The sequence below is a fragment of the Salmo trutta genome, chromosome 26 (assembly GCF_901001165.1).
Source record: "Salmo trutta chromosome 26, fSalTru1.1, whole genome shotgun sequence".
In the NCBI taxonomy this organism is placed as follows: domain Eukaryota; kingdom Metazoa; phylum Chordata; class Actinopteri; order Salmoniformes; family Salmonidae; genus Salmo; species Salmo trutta.
In genome coordinates this window covers 13448675-13468528 of record NC_042982.1, presented here as the reverse complement: position 1 = coordinate 13468528, position 19854 = coordinate 13448675, and the positions used below count along the sequence as shown (strand labels likewise).

The window sequence follows — 19854 nt, the reverse complement described above, 5'->3', positions numbered from 1 at the left end:
CACTGTAGCGAGGCACGTTACTGCGCAAGTGCATTCTTGCACGGGTAGTCTGACAGAACGGCGAATAGGTTTGTTGCCTAGCGAAGAATTTGAAATCCAGTAAAATAAGTAATCAAAATAAGAAATACTTTAATATTGACTACGTTTCGCCCATGTTTTATTTCTGTAAATTGAGCAGAGACTGATAAATCAATCGCCGAACTGTTTGGGGATAAAGGTAATCGGAAGGACGCCATTGTTTACTTGATCTAGCTAGTTTGATAACGATGTTTCTATCTAGCGAGCTGTATTGTCTCTGGTTAATTTGAGTATGGCACTAGCGATAAAATTGTTAGCAACACAGTATAATAAGGAATAAACATTGTTAGTGAGAAATGGGCTATTGTCGTCTACCAATATTTAACTAAAACAGCGAGTGCAGAACTGGTGCGTATTCCATTACGCCGATTCTGTTGCAAAACGTTTCGTAAACGGAAGCAAATTGAACGAAACGGGGCGGGACCTACCTGAATTTGTCCAATATAAACTCTCGTTTTGCTGTTAGCTTCCGTTTGGTTCTTAAACGGATTCCGTAATGAATACACCCCTGGCTAGCTAGTTTTCTTGCTTGTATTTATAGCTAACGTTAGCTAGCTAGGTTATTTATATTAGTAGCTAGCTTCATACTCTCAAGCACAGCTCAATTTTCCTATGTTTACTTTTAAACCAAGTTAACTGGTTCACGGTGTCTCCCTCTTTCCTCCAGGTGGGGAGATGTCATACCACTCGTCTTCTCGCAGCTCTTCTCGTAACACCGATTGCAAGGTCTATGTTGGCGACTTAGGCAACGGTGCTGCCAAGGGTGAGCTAGAGCGGGCGTTCAGTTACTATGGCCCTTTACGCACGGTTTGGGTGGCCAGGAACCCCCCAGGTTTCGCCTTTGTGGAGTATGAGGATGCCCGTGACGCAGAGGACGCAGTTAAAGGCATGGATGGAAAGTGAGTAACTTTATATTTATCTGCACATTTCACAGCCCATAATGTTGTCACATCAGTTTATATATATTTTGGTTGAAGTGGTGTTTTCAGTTTTGGGATATTAATTGTGATTCAGGCATTACTCTTGCAGACTTTGCCCAGTATTACACAATATTTTCTTTCTTACCCTATTATCACAAAACTCTGCCCTCTCTCCCTACCTCAGGGTGCTGTGCGGCTCTCGGATCCGTGTGGAGCTGTCCACTGGCATGTCACGGAAGACCAAACATGGCCGCCCCAGCCGCCGCCACTTTGACCCTCAAGACCGCTGCTACCAGTGTGGGGACAGGGGCCACTATGCCTACGACTGCTACCGTTTCAGCAAGAGGGGAGGAGGTCGTCGGAGCAGGTATTCTACTTGCCCAATGTCTGCTTCTGATATACTGCCAGTAGCAGTCATAATTCTGCATAAGGCAGGTGATGTAGTTTTCCCCTTATGCAACATTGTTCTATTTACTTCAAAGTATCACTTGGTGTGAGAAAAATATCACTGTATTATGTCGAGAAAAACTATGACACACAGACAAAATTTGCTGACCTGGTTGGATTCGTCTCTACTGCTGAGGGGCAATGCCGTCCTCTTTGTTTCACTACTGTGGTTACATATTAGAGCAGGGGTTCTTAAACCTTTTCAGCTCGAGACCCAAATGAGAAATTGACTGTCCTCCCGTGACCCAAATCATCCTCCATTCCAAATGAAGTACAAATAGTGTGTGATTATAGATGTATTCTCATAACTCGCGACCAACCTTTCACAGAAAAACCCTGTATTAGAGACATCACAGCCTGTTTCTTGTGTTCCAGATCACGCTCTCGCTCCCGGTCTCGTTCCATCTCCAGGTCACGTGGCAGCCGCTATCGATCCCGCTCCCGCAGCAATGACCGGTAAGTCAACAGGGTTTCTCTTCCTACCCCCTGCTTTTCTACTGTCATTCAAACCTCTCCCTGTGCTGATACTGGTCTCTCTTCTACAACACAGCAGCAGGCACCGCTCCCCATCTTATCCCAAACGTAGGAGGAGGTAAGAGTCTATGGGTAATTTTGCATGATGATGATGTTGCATTTTTTCTTTTTATTGGTTTCATAGGAAGTATAGTTTCCATTTGCATTCTGGGCAAACCTATTTGATCGCCCCTGTTGTTCCTGCAAATGTATTCATATGATTGTTTTAATTTATCTATTGGCTTCAAAACATGTAATTTTCTTAAAACACTTCACCCTTCCATAATAGGTCTGGTTCCCCTGTGCGGTCAAAGTCCAGGACCTCTGTTAGGAGGTAAGCCATTTTGGAATAACAGTTGCACAATACTTTCCTTTGAAAGCAGACCTGTCTCATGATCCCACGCCGCCATGTTTTTTTGTGTTGCAGTCGTTCCCGTTCTCGGTCAGGGTCCCGGGCCAGAGGTCGCTCTGCGTCTCGCTCTCGCTCCAGATCCCGCTCTCCCAGCCATAAGAGGAATAGGTAATCTTTCTTCCTCGTCAACCCATACCTTCAAAGCTGTTACTGCACTGTGTAAATGCCATGACTTAGCCCATATTGTACAATACTGCTAATTATACTTAATTTGGAATATTGTTTTGCAAATGTGCTGGAAGCCCCCCTTCTCCCCCCACCTCTTTTAATCATAAAATCACATTTTTCAAAGATGACAGTCCACACATTCACTCAGCTTAAGTATACTGCCATCTGTTAGACAGGGCTAGGTGTGATCAGGTAAGTCGTGGTTAGCTGCCCCCTCAACCTCAGACCAGCCTCCACCCGAAGTCTGCTGAGTCGACCTTCCAGAACGCACAGAGCGACAACTCATCAGAGAGATGGCTGCTGCAGGAGATGGGGCCAGGGAGGGGGAGCGAAAATAAATAGTCAGGGACTCTTAACGCACCCCAAGCTAGAGTGAGGAACACTGCCCCACCCCCAAACCCCCCCTCTTTATCTTTTACAAATACCTGATTTTAATGTTCTTTTCTCTTGGAGGTCCCTCTCCTAGAATGACCTGGCCAGACCTTGATTAGCTTCAGAGAGTCGCACACAGAGCTGATGAGCCTATACTCCGAGACAGAGGGGCTGTTTGGGTGACGGCTGGGGGAGCGGGGCTCTTCTCTTTTCTCTTCTCCCTCAGATCCAGCCTCAATTTGATTAGCTTCAGAGGGTGAGAGAACCTCAAAAACCCAAAAGAGAAATCTGTCGTGATCAGACTCCGGTGACCAATCGAAGCAGGCCTTTTTTTAAAGAGAGAGTGTGGGGAGTCGACTGACTGCACAAGCACTTACCAGGGTCATCCCTTGCGGTGTTAACGTCCTCCCGGAGGGTAACAAGGGCTGACCAGAAATCAGCCTACACCACGCTGGTTAAAGAGGTCGTCCGACGCACGTTTTGACGAGACACATCCATCCTACGCGCGCACACACAGTTGTTCCACCCACCCCACTCCCTCCCAGAACCCACGCACCACAGACCTGAACGCTGAGCCGAGTTCAGTCGACCAGTTAAGGCCCCCTCCCTACAGAGCCCGGCCTCTTGCTTAGCTTCTGAGAGGGTGAGAAAGGAGAGCTGACGAGAGATCAGACTTCAAGACCCTCCGAGTGTGTCTTCGAGTTCTAGCATCCGTCGCTTCTCTGTACATGTTGTTTCTGCCACTGTCTCCAAAGGTAACGAAAACCCAAGAGTCAATGTCATTCATGATCAGAACGCAGACGTATAGTCTGATACTCCCTAACATACTGTACACTAACATTCAACTATACAGAGCATGCACTGTCAGAATCCACAGGTGTATGTGTATGTGTGTTTCTGTCTGGGTGGGTGTATGAGTGTTAAGTATTTGGAATACATTACATATTATCCTGGGTGTAGTGATAGTGTTTTTTATTTTATTTTTTAGGGAGCATGTAGCTGATTTACTTACCTTGATGGTGGCTTGTCCTGATACTGTATATTAGGTCAACCTATTTGAATGTTTGCGCTGTTCCCTTGGGTTTTAAGTAACTGTCTGCACATAGTTTACCATATCAAGGTAGGATTCTAAAGACTTGGGCTTGCAAAAGGCAAGTCTTTTGTCATTTATTTGGTCAGTGTTTGTTTAGGGTTTTGGGTGCCATTGGTAAAGTTCTGGTCTTTTGTCTCATTGTGTAAAAATGCAAGGGATGATTTTAGCACCTCAAACCCCCTTTAAAACATTGCAGTCTCTCAACACCCAGCTCCTCCATTTACTTGACCTCTGGAACTTTACATTTCACTTGTTGGTTTAATTATACAAAATTAATTAGGGTTCTCCCTACATGTTTTATCATTCGTAGAAGTTGGCGATATCCAATGAAGCTGTAATGTGTTGTATTTATAAAGTATGAAAGTGTCTTAACCAAGGCAAACTGGTTGTAGTGGGACAGAGTTCATCCAGCAGTGTTGGAGCTGTGATTGGTTCTGAGATGGGTGCCGGGCTAGTTATTGAGAGGACATGCTGGGACAAGATGGGTGCCGGGCTAGGTATTGAGTGGACATGCTGTGTCTGCCCTGTACTTACACCCCTCTCTGTCTGTTTCAGTCGTTCCAGATCTCCAAGACAGAAAAAGAGCCCCACCCCAGGCGAAGATTGATTTGAAGACTAAACTCGTCCCCATCCCCCTCCAACCAACTGGCTTTAGCCTTGCAGCTATTTGTTTTGTCTTTGTTCCCTGCATTGATTAGAATCTACCCCTTTTCTGATGCTGTGTAATTACTCTACAGGATTAGCTTTATATCTAACCCTGCATGCCTTACATGATGTCACATTCCTAAAATGTCTCTCCCGTATGTCCAATTTTTTTTTATTTAGCAAAACAGTTCAAATATCTAATTTCAGAAGTGGGATTTGTGAACCAGAACTTTGTATTTGTTCTTATTTCCTATACTATATTCAGTGTGGCATTGTGTTCAAGAGCTGTACTTGAAGTTTTGCTTTCCCTGGCTTATGACAGTAGCAGATTTTGGAATAAATCTTGACACGTTAATTCAGTGTTTTTGTTTTAAACATTGAGAACATCTACAGAATGTGTCTTACATGGAGATGCTTAATAGTGAAGAGGGAAATCACATGATATGCTTCCCATCTACAATGGTTTGCAGTCAATTAGCTTATATTTTCAAACTTATGCCCCACCTTATTACTTTTGGAAGATTTGTTGACATGTGGCCAACTCCTTCATTCATGGTTATTTACTTATAACCCATTGTCAAGATGTCCGTTGTATTTCTTTATTTATTGAACCTTTATTTAACCAGGCAAGTCAATTAAGAACAAATTCTTATTTACAATGACTGCCTACCCCGGATGATGCTGGGCCAATTGTGCGCCGCCCTATGGGACTCCCAATCATGGCCTGATGTCATACAGCCTGGATTCGAACCAGGAACTGTAGTGACGCCTCTTGCACTGAGATGCAGTGCCTTAGACCGCTGTGCTACTGGTGCATGTCATCTTGGCTCTCTTTTCAACCTTACTAATTACAACCCATTCTCAAAAAGCTGTAACTACCTAGATCACTCACCTGAATTGAAATTGTATTGACTGTAGAAATCAAATGGTTCATCTTGTTTACTTTTTTATTTTTACAGATAAGTGATCAATACAGTAGTAGTGGGTTGATCTCTGACTACAAGATATTCAGAAAGACTTGTTTTGTGCATTTTAACTGGTCGTCAGTTGATGATTGCATTATTGACGTGCCTTTTAGACCAATTGGAAACCGCAGCGGACTCTTCAAGGCGGGCCCATATGTGTGACTTTTCAGGACTTTCCCGTCCATTTCACACCGTCACCGCTACCAACCTTTTTAACTGGGACAACATGGCTATGGCAGGCCGTTATTACGAAGGCGGCAGGGCAACGAAAAGACTAAAAACCAACGACGGAATGGCAACGGTAAATAATTAATGCTGATTTCATCTGCGTTATAACAAGACAATGAATTTAAACGCATGCATTTAAATGTACCCTTTAGTTGTAAATAACAATTTCAGACTCATGACGCGGCGTTGCAAAAATTGATTGCACCCAGTAACGTTAGCTAGCTAGCTAGCTCGTGCTAGCTTGCTCGCCCGTGTTCCACGATGTTAGACAAAACCACAAGTATTTTTCTTGTAGAATAACTTTCGGTCTATTTTATGTTTAGCTTAAATGTCCAGTAAACATATCGCTATATAGCCAGTTAGTTAACAGGCTCTTGTTCTGTTCATATTTTTTTCCAACCATTGTCTAGCTAACGTTAGCTAGTTAGCCTTTTTTTTCTTGTAAATGAATGGGAGTGTGCAATCTAGGCCACGCCATATTTTATGGTAGCTAGCTAGTGGCAGCGTAACGTTATTGCTTTGTTGTAGCCTAGTGGTTTCGATTTGCCAGGCTCAAACCAACGAACACGAGTTGGTGTTAACTTCGTCTCGGGCCTAACACCCGTGCCAATATATCCAACAAAACACCGGCTTCTCGGCCATAATCACTTTAAATAAACCTAACTAGATTAATTGACGGGTTCATTGATTTAGCCGGTTACTAACGTTAGCTAGCGAGCGAATGAATTTGCTACTTCTCGAATATGTATAACCTTCTGAGACAACGTTCTCGTAATATTACGGCTAACAAAATACATTTCCTCATGAATGTTTTGTTGACTAGTTACCCCTATTTCATGACATGTTGGTAGGTAGTTGATATTTCCAGCCAGACTAAACTCAACTCCATGGTGAAGGAAGTTTGATTAACTCCAGCAATGGAGTTTAGTAGAAAGCAGGCTACGTCGATTCGCCCAAGGTCAATACTTCAAACCACTTAAATTGAAACGCTTACCGTGTACCTTTGTTTGTCCTCTGTGGTTGCATGCTTTTGTTTGCCGAAACCCATACATTTTAATTAAACATCAAATACAACCACCGTTTTCGTTGCGATTCAATTGGCACATGCGCAAACAGTCGGTGGTTGTATTTGATTAACGTTTATTGGGAGTGGATTTCAGCAAACAAAGGCACTTAACTGCAGAGGACACAAGGTACGCGTTTTTAATTTACATTTTTCGAAGTATTGACCTTGGACGAATTGATGTAGTCTGTGCTGAATTACACAAAGCCTTGTATCTGCTCAACTCCATTGGAGTTCATAAACTTATTTTACCATGTAGTTGAGTTTATTCAGCTAGCCTCATGCTATGAACTGACCAGGAAACATGAGTTTATTGCTTGAATTAAGTTTACCCATAATTTTTTTGCAGGAAGGCTATGATGACCCACATAAGACCCTTCCCTCTCCAGTTGTGCATGTGAGGGGCTTGGTGGATGGCATTACAGAAGCTGACCTTGTGGAGGCCCTGCAGGAGTTTGGAGCTATTAGGTGATGAATATGCACATTAATTGACTGTCTGCTTTAAAAATATATGTATTTTGTCTCACGAAAAACCGAGAAATGGCTCAAGCAGAGGCAGACTGGTATCCTGACTACTTCGCTTACAATGCACACATTTCATGGTCCAATTTTGCTCCACACAAACACAATGCAACCATTTTATAGTTGATTACTGTTAAACCAGTAATGGCTGTCTTTACCTCTGCAGAGCTTCTGTTCTAACACTTCTATAACACAATTGATTCAACTCAAGTTCCAGATGAGTAGCTAGAATCCGAGCTGAAACAAGCCTGCTCACCCAGAAGCAATCCAGAGGGTCAAAGCAAATAAAGAAATGTTGTCCTCTTGACTTTGGTATGCATCCTTTATTAATATAACCTTTTTGTTTACAGCTATGTGGTTGTTATGCCCAAGAAGCGGCAGGCCCTGGTTGAGTATGAGGATTTGAATGGGTCTTGCACTGCTGTGACGTATGCGAACGACAACCAGATCTACATTTCCGGGCACCCAGCCTTTGTCAACTACTCCACCAGCCAGAAGATCTCCCGGCCAGGCGACCCGGACGATTCTAGAAGTGTCAACAATGTGCTACTTCTCACCATCATGAACCCAATCTACCCCGTTACCACGGTAAAGTGCTGGCCACCTTTACCCAACCTGTTCATTCTGTTGTGCTGTGTACTTCAATATTATTTCTGATCATTTGAATTACTTATGTCTACAGGATGTGCTCTACACTGTCTGCAATAACTGCGGCCCTGTCCAGAGGATTGTCATCTTTCGGAAGAATGGTGTTCAGGCCATGGTGGAATATCCTTTGCTGCAAAATTAATTTTTCAAAATTACGTATTTTTTGTGAATCAGTTGCATGCCCGCAAGGTAATCCTTAGTGAAACTAAGACTTCTGGAATTTTAAGTTGACATACTGTCTGCATACCAAATCAGGCAACCAGCAGTCTGGAACATGTCATTTGTTTGTAGCACATGTTGAATGTGATGAGTGATTAACCAGATTTATTTTTACTAGCACAAAGAGACTTGTAAACAAGGGCTTGTGCAATAAGCTCCGGAATTACCGGAACGTGTTATGGTGTCTGTGCGACGTACTGTTCTCAGAACTAGTCTGCATGACCTTTCCTTGACTCTCAACACGTTTGATTCAGTGCAGAGTGCACAGAGGGCGAAGGCCTCCCTCAATGGGGCAGACATCTACTCTGGCTGCTGCACACTCAAGATCGAATATGCCAAGGTAGAGGAACATGCACATCCATAGCCCCGAACAGCTTCTAGTGTTCCATGATATGGACTTGAAAAAATGCTTTGCTTTGGAATGAATTTGTATATTCTCCCACAGCCAACTCGTCTCAATGTGTTCAAGAATGACCAGGACACTTGGGACTACACCAACCCCAACCTGAGTGGTCAAGGTAACGCACAAAGCCATCTGTGGTCCTCGCTGACAATACCAGCACCCTTACTGCCACTGTGGGGGATGGAAGGGGGGTTGGATGGTAGACCTTCAGGGGTAATGCCACTGAGCACAGGAAATGCTCCTTTAACCAGATCAATGTTCACAGGGCTGGGTTGGTATCCTTCTCTCCAGCTGTTATATTGGTTTAGCAAATTACAGTTAACTCTGGCATGGGGCTCCATTTCAGTGGCATTATGACTGAAGTGCTGGTGTGGTCTTCTGGTGATGTACCGTCCGTCACACAGCCAGACACGCTAGGGATGCAAGGAGCAGCTGAATGGCCAGGTATTCTTCACTAGAGACTACAGTTATTGCTCAAGGCTTTTAGTTGCACACCTAATATAAGACAGGATTCCGCCCTTGCTTGGAACACCCCTGAGTAAACTCCTTAACCTCAACCCAGTGCCATCAGATCTAAAGATATATATATATATATATCTCTCACTACGGGTACCAAATCAAGGTCCTGCAGCTTTTCTAGTTTGGCGACGACTGACTCGTAGTAAAACTACCTGACGACAGTCATTTGTTACTCATTAAATGTGAGATAAGGAAGTGTTCTAGGATGTTGCTCATAAATCTCGCCACTGATCCATTAAGTTCATACTTTCTTGTCTGAATACCTGCTTGATGGCCTCTCGGCAATGTCTGATAGACGGTGATGTTATGCCTGTGTAAAAATATATTGAGTGCTCTGTATTGTTTTTGCAATGGCAACCAATCTGATGCACTGCCCATGGATACATCAAGCTGTAAGACTAGACAGTCTGAGCAAAAATGCCTTCCTGTTTACCCACTTGAGTCTCTTGTGAAGCTTGCTCTACCAACAGCCAATTGCTCCTTTCATTCCCAGTGCACTCGTCAATGTATAGATCTGTACATCTATACAGGCTACTTTAAGCATTGAACATAAACAGCCACTCTAGCTTCTCGTCGGAACACGTTGGAGCAACACATTTCCATATATGCATCGGAGACACATTGTTGCCGTCATCAACACTACTCCCAACACTACTCCTGCCGTCAACACTACTCTCAACACCACCTCAACTTCCACCGCTCCTACTTCAATAAGGACACATCCACTTTCTGTACCAAACAGAAGGAACACTTAGGACATTGGGGATGGATAGACTGCAAGACCATGGCAGCAGACATGCTTTGATAAACTGACATTTCCCCCCCCCCCTCCCCAATCCATCTCCTTCGTGCCGCAACAACATAGCTCCAAAGTCACGAAGACATCCCCTATACCTTTTCTTTGGCATGACACATTTTCCATGGGGAGTTTTGGTTGCTGGTACATTGGCACTAAGCTGTGCTTTCCACACCCTCCCAATTTTGAGACCCCAGCAAGACATGCCTGACACATTGAAACATGCCATCACCCAGACCTCACCTGCAAGTCATCACCTTACTGTTGACACGGAAGCTTTTTGACTGATACACATCCACAGGAGACCCACCTTATAAAGACAACATCGAGACCCGTAGTGACGAGCATGCTCACACAAACACAAAACAGATGAACCATACTGATACAAACCAGTTGCTCAAGACTACACAGTCCTGTTCTCTGTACCTGCCTGCCTTTGGTGGTGCAGGTGGCTTTGCTCTCTTGTGCCCTGCTCCTGATGTTTAACACATCACACTACTCAAAACCCTCCGCTCCTGTTGCTGCACTGACTCCATAGATGATTCGCACCGTCACTGTCAGGCTGTAGCCAGTCACATGGGAAGGAATACAACAGACAACTGATGAAGACACTACAAACATGAACAAGCATACGCACATTCAGACAGACCATATTTTTCTCCTCATATATGCATACCTCATGGAGTCGGGTGTTCTGTTTTGCCTCTTTCCCCCCTCCTTTCCTCCCTATACTGTTTTTGCAACATGCATCCCTGTTTAGTTTCTCCATCTTTTTCTGAATACAGCTCTCTTGTGGAAATTTGACCTTTTTAGTACCTGTGTAACACCTTCCATGTGACGCAGGTCTGGCAATTTGCGCCTAATGAGGACCCAGGTCTGATATGTTCCAAATGGCTGCTTTGCGGCCTGCCATTGGCAAGGAGTGTGTTCGATAAGGCACTTGGAGAGTGGACCACCAACCATAATGGAAAGTGCCACAAAAAGGCCAGAAATCCAACCAAAGGTGGAAATGTTCTTCCAAAGGGGAGTGGAGTAAAAGATGAAAAGGATTTAAATGAAAACGGAGAGCAGTAATGGACCCACTGCCAAATAACAGCAAATGTCTCCAGCCTCAATCTTTGTCCTTCAATATATCCATGCTGTAAGTAAACTGATCCCCAGTTTGTTACACAACACACATTCCCATTTCTTACACTCGGGATGTCTTCAAAAAGATATTGTCCTCAAAAGTATTTTTTTTTCTTTTCCTTTTCTGTATTTTTATGGTGTTCCACTCCCCCTGTTCTCAGTGCCACCATATTTCAAAGGTGGCCTTGTAGTGCATTCCCTGTGGGCATTTTGTCCTCCGTTGAAGACTTGTCTGAATAAAGCTGGTGTTTGGGTGGCTCTCCACTAGGAGGCTATATGTATTCTTTTCATTTTTCGAGACTTGTAGACAGAATTGAAATGTGACGCTTTCTTATTTGTATAACCTAGTTACAATAGGAAGATAATGGACTGTGAATGTATTCAAATAGTTTACATTAGACACAGTTGACTGTTTCAACATTCTACAATGTGCCAGTGATGTTTTTCTTAATCTCTCAACTATCCATGTGTAGGTGAGTGTGTTTAATCTGGCCTGAATTTAATGTGTATGAGATGTGTACCTGTACAGATGCAGAAGCTGATGGCAATGGGAGCAATGCTGGAGGTGTGTTTGCAAACTTATGTTGGCTTCATTCTCACCCACCTCATTCTCCCTTCTACCATATGCTAACAGATTTAAAATGGAGGATGTATCTAGCTTCCAGGATTGTTAGCGTTTAATTCATTCTTAGCTGTTGTAATGGCAGTTTGTTTAAACTGAGAATTCAAGATACATTTTTCACCTTTGTCATCTGAATACCATGACTGAACCTGTAGATATACAGTACTATGTAGTGTTTTTTTTGTTTTTTTTGTCTTGTTGGTGTTATTAATATTCAGTAGTTATTACGCTTAGTGTGCTTTCTCTAGATGTGTTTTTCTTGTGTGCTATCCTTAATTCTAATTCAACATCCGCTGCTGCATTGTCATGTCTCCTGTTTCTTGCCAATTTATCTATCGCTCTTCTCTCTTCCCTTTTTTTCCTGCCTTTATCACCTCTCAGAAGATGGGAGTGCCAACCCCAACAAGCGTGTGAGGGCGCCGGCTCTGCTGGGAGACCACCCTCCAGAGTACGGTAAGGCTCTTAGGCCCAGGGGACACGCACGTGCTGGCCCTTGTAGTGCTCTCCTCACACTAAATTCACCTGCGAGGAGCAGATGGTGGGTTAAAAATGGGTACCCCACAGTGGCAGCGAAGTGGTGCGGTGTAGTCAATTTTCTTAGCTCACCTGGTAATGGAATGTGCCACCCTTTTATCAAAACCAGATGTTTTTACACGTGGTGAGGTTAACCACTTTCTTTGGGAAATCTATCCTTTGTTCCCGTCAAGCCATGTCCCCTGTATGATATTGTGGTCCCTTGTGTTCCTAGCGGGTGGTTACCATGGATACGATGAGAGCGGCTATGGCCCCCCACCACCCCCACATTACAGCGAGGGCCGTCGCATGGGTCCTCCCATGAGGGGACGAGGTGGGGCACACAGCTACGGCGGGGGACCTGGCTACGGCCCTCCCCCTCCACCCCCCGGCGAGTACAGTGCCCACGCAGACTCCCCTGTAGTCATGGTCTACGGTCTGGAGCCTGCCAAGATGAACGCAGACAAAGTGTTTAATGTTTTCTGTCTCTACGGCAATGTGGAGCGGGTAAGTGTTGAGGGCAAGCCATTGCAGTTATTTCAATAAGAGGCTGCTGGTATTGAGTGACCCCATGCATCTGGTCCCTTACCTCAGGTCAAGTTTATGAAAAGTAAGCCAGGAGCAGCCATGGTGGAGATGGGAGACTGTTACGCTGTGGACCGGGCCATCACTCACCTCAACAACAACTTCCTGTTTGGACAGAAGCTCAGCGTCTGGTAAGATGTTTATCTGAAACGCCTGTTCATTCAGTGCCTTGTCATTTAAAGTTGGCGCTTATTATTCGCTGCCTTGCCATAATTAGTGACTGTTCTGTGTGGCTTGTTATAAGTTAAGTTTAATGCTCTTTTCCCTTTGCAGTGTGTCCAAACAGCAGGCCATCATGCCTGGCCAGTCTTATGAGCTGGAGGACGGCAGCACCAGCTTCAAGGACTTCCACGGCTCCCGCAACAACCGCTTCACCTCCCCAGAGCAGGCTGCCAAGAACCGCATTCAGCACCCCAGCAATGTCCTGCACTTCTTCAACGCCCAGCCAGACTCATCCGTCGAGATTTTCACTCAGGTGAGTCCCAAAGCACACCGGGGAACCACTTCATGTATGGAGCAGTGAAATAAAGACCAACATGCCTACAAAAGTAACCAATTGATTGTTTTCTTTTCAGATCTGTGAGGATGTTGGCGTCAAAGCCCCTGCAAACATCAAACTTTTCACAGGAAAGAGTAAGTGTACACTTGAGCTTCATTTTGAAACGACATACTCTTTGGTATGTATGACAGTGATGCTAAACTGAATTGGACTGTCTTATCAGGTGCAGGTCCAGGTGAGCGCAGCTCGTCAGGGCTGTTGGAGTGGGAGTCCATCAACGACGCCATGGAGGCCTTGTCCATGATAAACCACTACCAGATGAAGAACGCAAGTAAGTGTTTGAGATCGAACCCTATGTATTAAAAAAAGATCACTGTTTTATTCAAATGGTGTGGTGATGGGTGTTTTTAGTTTTCTAATCCTTTCTGTCTTTCTCTTCAGCTGGCCCGTACCCATACACCCTCAAGCTGTGCTTTTCTACCGCTCAGCATGCAACCTAAATGGCCTCCAGGATCATGGATAATGTTCCACAAACTGTCATCCCTACAGTCTTCACCCCTATTTTGACCTTGTGTTTTAGGCCGTTAGTGAGTTTGTCCGCAGTCATATCGATTTGTCCTAATTCTTTGATATTGAGCTCATAAAAGCAATGTGTGTGAGAACTGGTAAATCACAGATAATTTGAATTGTTTTTATGCCTGATGGATGAACAAGGAAAAGCTTTTGTATTGTTTCACATCTTTTATTACTCTCCCCTTTTTTTTTTATTGCTGCTTACCATTTGTCTGTATTTAGAGGAAGGAGAGTTTCTTTAGTTGTAAGAAATAAAACTCAATTTCAAGTAGTGCATCTTTTGTTACAGCCCTCAATAAATAAACCTTCATGCCAGTTAACTTGGTTATTCAGTGAGATATTACAAACACAACTATAAGATTAAATCATTATTAGTCGTATTTGTTCCGTTATTAAACTATTCCGTTCATAAGGGCTAGAAACGCGACCCTATCCTGCCCTTTTTGAATGCCGCATTTGGGCGATTCCTAGATGCCGTAGCTCAAATTGTACAAAACCAGCATGCCAGCTAGTTTAGTGGAACGACTCTTGAGATTATCGTGTTTACAGCATGCGCTCTTTGCTCACAGTAAATACCCTTCTGCTATCTATACCTTTTTGTACTTGTAGCTATAAGCGTTGAACAACACTACTTAATTTTTACTTGACAGTCAGTTAGTTGCGGCAAGTAGACCGACTGCGCCTTTCATTTGTTTCTTGCTCTCGAGTTTGATTTAGTCGAAGGGCTATGACATTCATTATCAGATCAGCTCTCACGAAAAGTAAGTACATTGTTGTGAGTTTTATGATGCAGTGCTTTGTCGGCTCTAAAACGTAGCTAACGTTAGCAAAATGTATATTTTGTAGGTCTCGTCCGTTCAACTAACGTTAGCTACTTAGCAAGCTACAGTACTAGCAAACTTAGGTTAGGAAGTAGCAAACGTAATTGGTTAACGCCATAGAATAATTCGAGACTCGGACCAGAGCCTATAGCTAGCTAGGTAACTTCTTTTTTACATAATGTCAACGCTTAGCTAGCTGGCCAAGTAACGTTTGCTAGCTAATAATTACCTCCAGCTAATGTAAACCGTGCTTGGTTAGCATCTTGGCTAACTAGGTGAAAGGTGACTAACTATAACGTATAGGACTAGATAGCAAGGTGGTTTAGTAGGTAGGTCGTAGGTCTAAACCGTGCAACTGACTTTCAGCGGAAATGTGTTGCTCTCATTCAATATGAATTTGGCTTTGTTGTAATTCATTGTTATTCAATCACCCCCCTCTTCCTCTCATTTGGGTGCCGATCATCAGACAGGAGTTTATGGCTTCCAGGTCTCAGTGCTGTAAGGGCCATATCCTCTCCGGGAGGCCCCACTCCTCCTTTTACCACCCTGTCTGTCAGTCAACCTGCCACTGCTGTCACTCACATAGAGCTGCACCGGCCAGAGAAACGCAATGCCATGAACAAAGCCTTCTGGAGGTAACACCTGGCCCAAACCAGTGGTAGAAAAATAACCCAATTATCTTATACGAGTAAAAGTACCTTAATAGAAAATGACTCAAGTAAAAGTCACCTGGTAAAATGTTGGTTTCATATTTAAGTATAAATCATTGCCAACCAGACCAAACCATTTTCATGTTTTTTATTTATTTATGGATTGCCAGGGGCTCACTCCAACACTCAGACATAATTTACAAACTAAGAATGTGTGTTTAGTGAGTACACCAGATCAGAGGTAGTAGGGATGACCAGGGATGTTCTGTTAAGTGTATTAATTGGACCATTTTCCTGTCCTGCTAAGCTTTCAAAATGAAACGAGTACTTTTGGGTATCAAGGAAAATGTATGGAGTAAAAATATTTTCTTAAGGAATGTAGTGAAATAAAAGTAGTCAAAAATATAAATAGCAAAGAACAGATACCCCAAAAAACTACTTAAGTTGTACGTTAAAGTATTTTTACTTAAGTACTTTACACCACTGGCCCAAACACCACTACTTGAACACAGCTGAAACTTTCCGGCCTTTGTAATATTACTTTTGTGTAACTCAGCACTACAACACTGTGTTCCCTTATGAATTCATGTGCATCCTATATTTCTTTGAAAAAAAATCTTCCACCATACATCCATCCTCTTTCAGAGAAATGGTGGAGTGCTTTACACAGATAGCTGAGGACCCGGATTGCCGGGTGGTTGTCGTCTCCGGTGCAGGAGAAGTCTTCACAGCTGGTAAGAGAATTATGTTTCCCAAATGCTTACAATTGTCTCAGGTTGAACTGAGTGCTGCTTATCAATAGGCTGTGCCAACAATATACCAAATATAGCAGTAATAAGACCGGTATACTGTAACCTCTGTCGGATTTTGACTGTGTGTAGGCATTGACTTGATGGACATGGCCAGTGAAGTCTTGCAGCCTGAAGGGGACGACATGGCCAGGACTTCCTGGAACATGCGACGCATCATCGCCAAGTACCAGGAAACCTTCAGCATCATTGAAAGGGTCTTTATATAAACTTGTGAAATACTTACTCCTGCACAATATGTTAGGGGTTGATTGTGAACAAGTAGGAAAATGCATTCTCTTTCCCACCACCTCCTTTCTACTTGTAGTGTCCCAAGCCAGTGGTTGTGGCAGTGCAGGGAGCTTGTGTTGGAGGAGGTGAGTTTTGGTGGTATATTACTGATTTGCTTGTGACTGTGAAGTCTTGCAAAGCTTTCATATATTATTTACAAAATGTGACTGTTTCTTCTCCCGTGAAGGTGTTCTGTAATACAGATGTAATGGCTTGTCATGTTATAACATGTACGTGTCCTTTTAGGAGTGGATCTGATCACAGCCTGTGATATCCGTCTCTGCACTCAAGATGCCTGGTTTCAGGTGAAGGTAAGTGGGCTTAAATACATCTCCTTAGCCCCAATGACCGTCTCCATGAGGACCAAGGTCCAGGGGACATCTAAAGGTCTTTGCAGACTTTAGGTCAGATTCAGCCTTTTTACGATTATCACGTCACACTGCGATCAACCTGACCTGATTGTACAATTGGCTTCAGTTCTGTCATCACATTCTGCGATTGGTTTGCGAGGCTCCGTCAGTCGACGTAGGATACATCAACTGCAGCGGTGTATTTCATCTGTGCATGTGCCAGCAGCGCAAGCCTCACTATGCTTATGCCCGAGTGAAGTGAGTTTTGAAAAACTAAAAGTATTCATCTTAGAAATAGTTTTCCCATACAAACTTCATATGTCGAACTCACAATCAAATAATCTTCCCCAAAATAACATGGTTACTGTGGTAAAGCACTTATTTTGATTGGACATTTTGAACATTTATCAAAATCCAATCAGGTAGCATGATTTCAGACGTCATGTAAACAAGGTTATTAGGGAAATCGCTGTTCTTGCACTGCATGAAAACGTTTAAAGCAAACTATTATATTAATCTGACTATTCACTATTGTATTATTGTGTGCATACTCAGTGCCGGCTGTGTTCCTATGGGTCAGTCACCAGGATCGGCTCGTAACATCAGCCACACTACACGATAAAGGCCCAAAAATTTGGACACTGCCAGAATTTTGTTGAAGACTACGACCGCACGTAGTGGTACTTAATCGGCTGACCTAAACCCTGTTACGCTCAACGAGCCAAGACGTAGTGGTCCTGAATCAGCAGACCTAGACCCTGTCACACTCAACGAGCCAAGACGTAGTGGTACTGAATCAGCAGACCTAAACCCTGTTACGCTCAACGAGCCAAGACGTAGTGGTACTGAATCAGCAGACCTAGACCCTGTCACACTCAACGAGCCAAGACGTAGTGGTACTGAATCAGCAGACCTAAACCCTGTTACGCTCAACGAGCCAAGACCTAGTGGTACTGAATCAGCAGACCTAAACCCTGTTACGCTCAACGAGCCAAGACGTAGTGGTACTGAATCAGCAGACCTAGACCCTGTCACACTCAACGAGCCAAGACATAGTGGTACTGAATCAGCAGACCTAGACCCTGTCACACTCAACGAGCCAAGACGTAGTGGTACTGAATCAGCAGACCTAAACCCTGTCACACTCAACGAGCCAAGACATCCAACGATCATTTACGACCTAAGAATTTGCCCGCGACATGGACATTTTGTCTGGGACGGCAAAATCGTGGCATAAGACCGCTAAAATCGTGCAGTCTACAAAGGCCGTAACTGGTATGTTTTCATTCATGTGTTTTCTGTAGCAACCACCAGGGGGACTCTCATAGTAAAGAAAAGGCAGAATGATAAGAAAAATGTACTTGTTAATCCTGCTTTGTATCTCTGAGTGATGTGAAAGGTCTGCCTTTCTTACAGGAAGTAGATATTGGCCTAGCAGCTGACGTTGGAACTCTGCAGCGCCTACCTAAAGTCATTGGGAGCCGGAGGTAAGAGCAAGCATTTGATATGCGTTCATTACACCATAATGCTGCGTGGTAGTCCCTCAGCTTGCATTCATAAACCAAGGAACACTGAGTTCTTCCCTGTATTGTTCTGAAGAGAGATCCTTTATCATATGTATCATCTTCTTTCCTTTCCAGCCTGGTGAATGAGTTGGCTCTGACAGCGAGGAAGATGTACGCCGATGAGGCCAAGGAAAGTGGATTAGTCAGGTATGAAAACAACGTGTGCGTGCGTGTATTTGTTGCGTATGTGTGTTGGTTTTGGGTACTCAAACACTCTTTTCCTGTGTAGCCGTGTATTTCCGGACAAGGAGGCGATGTTGGCTGGAGCTCTGGAGATGGCCGGGGAGATAGCAGGCCGCAGCCCTGTGGCTGTCCAGGGAACCAAGGTCAACCTGATCTACTCCAGAGACCACAGTGTGGCAGAGGGCCTGAACTACATGGTGAGGCTCAAAACTACAAGGATGCTCACAACACCACACGTCACCGTCGCAACAACATAGGCTATCAAGAACACAACCCAGTATAGATAACCATGTCTCTTAAACAAGTGTAGTGTTCCGATGAGGTGGGTGGGATTTTTAAAAAGTAGATGTCATTGGAAGTCCAAAATCTGAAATGTAAAAAACAAAAAAAGTTAGAATGAATTACACAATGAGGCTGAGAGTTCAGTCTGTCTCTCTCCTGTCTTCAGGCAACGTGGAACATGAGCATGCTGCAGACGGAGGATGTCATGAAGTCAGCTGCGGCCTCCATGGAGAAGAAGAGTCCAAAAACAATAACTTTCTCCAAGCTCTGAAGCTGAGGAGCAGAAAGAGGCTGAAGTGCAGCTTTTCTTAGCCGAGGGGGAATGGACGGAGGGGCGGTGTAGAAAGTTAAATTAAAGGGATTATCTACTTACCCTGAGTCAGATGAACTAGTGGATACAATTTGTATGTCTCTGCGTCCAGTATTAAGGAAGTTCGAGGTAGTTTTGGGCATTAGCGATAGATTACATTAACATTAGTGCTGGAAGTCTTTGCTGTACCCGAACACTCCCAGTGTTTGCGCTCTAGCATGCTAGCTGTACCCGAAGACTTCCAGTCTTTGCACTAAGCTAGTTAATGTTGGCTCGCAAAACTACCTCGTAACTTCCTTCATACTGGACGCAGAGACATGCAGATAGTATCCACGAGTTCATCCGTCTCTGGGTAGGTTGATAAATGCCAAAATAATCAACTATCCATTTAAGCTAATATGAAAACGTACTTATTTCACCTCCTGACTCCAGCAGATGCATATGTTTGTGTGTTGGTGCCTTGTCTGTCAGAATCACCCAAAGCAGAGCTGTCTGTAAACTATAAAGAGTTAGTGGCCTCTCTCTTGCTAGCTCCACATGCAGGATTCGGGTTGGGTCCTCTACCAACCAGCCTCACACTTTTGTAAATCTATAAAAATGATTGCATCATAAAAACGTTTTTTTTTTAATATAAAAGGTGAACTGAGCCTAAGGGCTCTGTTTCAACATGTTAAGTGTTTGTG

General features: G+C 43.9%; 3 protein-coding genes across 6 annotated transcripts; all 3 read left to right on the top strand.

Moving 5' to 3' along the window:
* Nucleotides 1-3: 3 nt before the first annotated feature.
* On the top strand, nt 4-5003 carry LOC115163174 (serine/arginine-rich splicing factor 7). Of its 3 annotated transcripts, XR_003869692.1 has the most exons (9): nt 4-217; nt 746-977; nt 1183-1365; nt 1821-1901; nt 1996-2037; nt 2248-2292; nt 2386-2478; nt 2992-3665; nt 4559-5003. XR_003869692.1 is itself a non-coding variant. In XM_029714842.1 (8 exons), exons 2-8 carry the CDS (start codon nt 754-756, stop codon nt 4608-4610), a joined length of 720 nt encoding a protein of 239 aa, XP_029570702.1. In that variant the 5' UTR covers nt 4-217; nt 746-753; the 3' UTR covers nt 4611-5003. The 3 variants fall into 3 exon arrangements, 2 of the variants coding, with proteins under 2 accessions (XP_029570702.1, XP_029570703.1); XM_029714842.1 differs by lacking the exon at nt 2992-3665; XM_029714843.1 differs by having other exon boundaries at nt 2992-5003.
* A 715-nt stretch (nt 5004-5718) lies between these two features.
* LOC115163169 (heterogeneous nuclear ribonucleoprotein L) lies at nt 5719-14246 on the top strand. Of its 2 annotated transcripts, XM_029714837.1 has the most exons (14): nt 5723-5914; nt 7254-7372; nt 7777-8014; nt 8109-8194; nt 8537-8633; nt 8739-8811; nt 11669-11704; nt 12143-12214; nt 12510-12781; nt 12869-12990; nt 13133-13334; nt 13435-13492; nt 13582-13689; nt 13800-14246. In XM_029714837.1, exons 1-14 carry the CDS (start codon nt 5768-5770, stop codon nt 13856-13858), a joined length of 1689 nt encoding a protein of 562 aa, XP_029570697.1. In that variant the 5' UTR covers nt 5723-5767; the 3' UTR covers nt 13859-14246. The 2 variants fall into 2 exon arrangements, with proteins under 2 accessions (XP_029570698.1, XP_029570697.1); XM_029714838.1 differs by lacking the exon at nt 11669-11704 and having other exon boundaries at nt 5719-5914.
* Nucleotides 14247-14376: 130 nt separating this feature from the next.
* On the top strand, nt 14377-19786 carry LOC115163171 (enoyl CoA hydratase 1, peroxisomal). Its single transcript, XM_029714840.1, has 10 exons — nt 14377-14692; nt 15219-15387; nt 16048-16136; nt 16284-16408; nt 16519-16567; nt 16728-16792; nt 18248-18318; nt 18472-18543; nt 18626-18776; nt 19028-19786. The coding sequence occupies exons 1-10, from the start codon at nt 14659-14661 to the stop codon at nt 19130-19132; spliced, it is 930 nt and encodes a 309-aa protein (XP_029570700.1). The 5' UTR covers nt 14377-14658; the 3' UTR covers nt 19133-19786.
* Nucleotides 19787-19854: the final 68 nt, after the last annotated feature.